This window comes from Notothenia coriiceps, unplaced genomic scaffold, assembly GCF_000735185.1.
Source record: "Notothenia coriiceps isolate Sejong01 unplaced genomic scaffold, NC01 NC01_scaffold00019364, whole genome shotgun sequence".
In the NCBI taxonomy this organism is placed as follows: Eukaryota; Metazoa; Chordata; class Actinopteri; order Perciformes; family Nototheniidae; genus Notothenia; species Notothenia coriiceps.
The window spans coordinates 5977-9119 of record NW_011352065.1 but is presented as its reverse complement, the minus strand read 5'-3'; the positions used below and the strand labels follow the sequence as shown (position 1 = coordinate 9119).

The 3143-nt window shown below is 48.6% G+C and overlaps 1 protein-coding gene across 1 annotated transcript; it reads left to right on the top strand.

The window, feature by feature from the left end:
- The first annotated feature begins 1363 nt into the window (after nucleotides 1-1363).
- LOC104952009 (D(1) dopamine receptor-like) lies at nucleotides 1364-2476 on the top strand. The gene has a single exon (XM_010778768.1). It carries the CDS (start codon nucleotides 1364-1366, stop codon nucleotides 2474-2476), a length of 1113 nt encoding a protein of 370 aa, XP_010777070.1.
- The last annotated feature ends 667 nt before the right edge of the window (nucleotides 2477-3143 follow it).

The window sequence follows — 3143 nt, the reverse complement described above, 5'->3', positions numbered from 1 at the left end:
AGGTGGCCTCAGCGACCCACTGGCCATGTATGTTTGGCCCTTGTACCTAATTTTTATAACCTGCATCTTAATTTAATTAAACTAAACCACAGTGCAGATTAAACTGGGTCAATTGAATTGAATTGAGATAAAGCACGAATGATAACAGCTAGGTGTATTCAGCACCATGCTGTTTTAAGCCTCTAAACTCTGCCACTCAAGAGCCTGCAATGTGGCACATGACAAGTCCCTCCTGTATCGTGGTGCATATAAGCAGTAAAGTGGACTTAATCGCCGAGGGCCCGAAGTCGCATGCTCTCATTCACTTTGTCTTGAATGGGACAACGTCAGCGCGCCGGAGTGAGGCTGTGCCGCGCGGCGCACAGACAAGAGACCCGCCTCAGAGCGAGCAGGGGCTGCGGGAGGACGCAACGAGAGAGGCGACGGCTGAGTGACAACTACAGTTGTGTGTGGTGTATTTTATAACAGTCAGCGATGTGGAGGCCATCGAGGATATTATCGGACTCTTATCTAGTTTGTTTTTGTCGAACATGAAGACTGGGTGCCCTTTTGGATTGACTTTACGCTGTTAAATTCTCATGGAGGCGACGGGACGTTTATTTTGAAATGTGAAAATCAAGCTACAGCTTGCTGCGACCCCATGAGTAAGAGGTGAGAAAGTCGTTATTGTTGTCATGCATGTAGGGAGGTGTGACTATTTGGTAATCACCCATTCAACAACAATGCTTGCATGGCAAACTTCATTTTTATCCCGTTTGAAATCTGATCATTGGCAAAGCAACACACGTCACACATTTCCTTTATGGCACACACACACACACACGCACGCACGCACGCACGCACGCACACACACACACACACACACACACACACACACACACACACACAATATTATATCAATAAGAAAAAACAAAATAAAGTATTTTAACCAATTTGCTTTTATTTAAATTAATGCAAGACATCCAATCTTGTATAATTCCTTTCTTCAATCCGCAGGGCTGCTGATGACTTTAATTAGCAGACAGAGGCTACCTAAAGTGTGGGATCTACAAACTCCAAGACAAAGAAAGAAGAGCCCATGGCGGTCATTATCAAGGAACTAAGTTAACACTACCTCTTCAGTTCTGCAGCTCGAATAATGTCAAATCTAATTTATAAAGTCAGTGGGCTAATGTCCTGCCAAGAGCATGTTTGCCTCAAACATGTCAGCCCTCTTCATACATTTGGAAGACACAGTGATGGAGATTGTTTGCAAAGCTGTTGCACAGAAGCCTCCCAGTTTTGAATCCTGTGGATATAATGTAACACGGCCCTTCAGCATGACTTAATAAACAAGCTCTCCCCAACCCTCGAATGTTCAGGGATGGATCTCATGAACCTTACAACTGTCATCGACAACGGGTTTTTGGACGAGGCTCCGTCGAGCCGCGTCCTGACTGGCTGTTTCCTCTCGTTGCTCATCCTTACCACCTTGCTGGGAAACATTCTTGTTTGTGCCGCCGTCACCAAGTTTCGACATCTACGATCGAAGGTCACCAACTTTTTTGTGATCTCGCTGGCCGTGTCAGACCTCTTGGTTGCCATCTTGGTGATGCCGTGGAAGGCAGTGACGGAGATCGCCGGGTTCTGGCCATTTGGCTCTTTTTGTGACACCTGGGTTGCATTTGACATCATGTGCTCCACCGCGTCCATTTTGAACCTTTGCGTGATAAGCCTGGACCGCTACTGGGCCATCTCCAACCCCTTCCGCTATGAGAGGAAGATGACACCCAGGATGGCCTATGTGATGATCAGTGTGGCCTGGACTCTATCTGTGCTCATTTCCTTCATCCCGGTGCAGCTCAACTGGCACAAGGCCCAAACCAAATCTTACGCCCCTGACACCGAGTCCTCCTCAGACTTCAATGATACATCTTACCACAGCCCAGAGAACTGTGACTCCAGCCTGAACAGAACCTATGCCATATCCACCTCCTTCATAAGCTTTTACATCCCCGTGGCCATCATGGTGGCCACCTACACCCAGATATACCGCATTGCCCACAGACAAATCAGGCGGATCTCTGCCTTGGAGCGAGCGGCCGAAAGTGCCAAGAACAGACATGACAGCATGGGTGGAGGCTCCAGCATGTCAGAGTCCGAGAGCTCCTTCAAGATGACGTTCAAGAGGGAGACCAAAGTGCTGAAGACTCTGTCGGTGATCATGGGGGTGTTTGTTTGCTGCTGGCTTCCGTTCTTTATACTCAACTGCATGGTGCCCTTCTGTGAGCAGTCAAGCGGAGGGGAGGCTTTCCCCTGCATCAGCCCCACCACGTTTGACGTGTTTGTGTGGTTCGGCTGGGCTAATTCCTCCCTCAACCCCATCATCTATGCCTTCAACGCAGATTTCCGAAAGGCCTTCTCCATCCTGCTGGGCTGCCATAGACTGTATCCAGGAGGCCACAACATAGAGACGGTCAGTCTAAACAAGAAATGAGTCATGACTCTCTCACAGTACTGACTCATCCTTAATGCTACGAGTCCTAGCGTTCCTGTGCAGGCCGGTCTGATGGACTTCAAACGAGGACACTGCCCTTTGTGCTGAGTGTGACTGAAGAACACAGCGACCCTACATGTACCCGTGTTTGCATTATGCCAGTGGCCCGTCCATGTGCCGACGGTCAGAGTGAGCTAGCCGTGCTCACCGTGGTCGCTGCACTGTCTTCAAGGGGGGAGACGCTCCTGAAAGGGTTTTTGGGGGATTGCGATTAAGACTCTTCGCTGTTGTGCCAGGAAGCTGGGAGAGCCCACGGCCCTGTTAAAGATAATCCAGTGACTGGGCAGCACACTCCCTAATGCTGTCAGACACGGCTCTCTTCAATACCATCACACACGTACACAAACACAAACACTGTCAAAACATGCTCCTCCAAATTCAGTGTAAATGCAGCACCCTGCCTGCACTCTACGACAAATTACATGACAGCACACGGAAATACTGTTACTCATTAAATTAGCATCCCGCACTCTGCAAGGAGTTCAGTGGAAAAAGCGTCAAACCAAATGAGGTTCTAACTAGATGAGCATGTAGGTAGAGGGTGACATGTGACTAAAGATTATAGCACGAATGAAAGCATCAGAGTTTACATACCACTCCATCGATT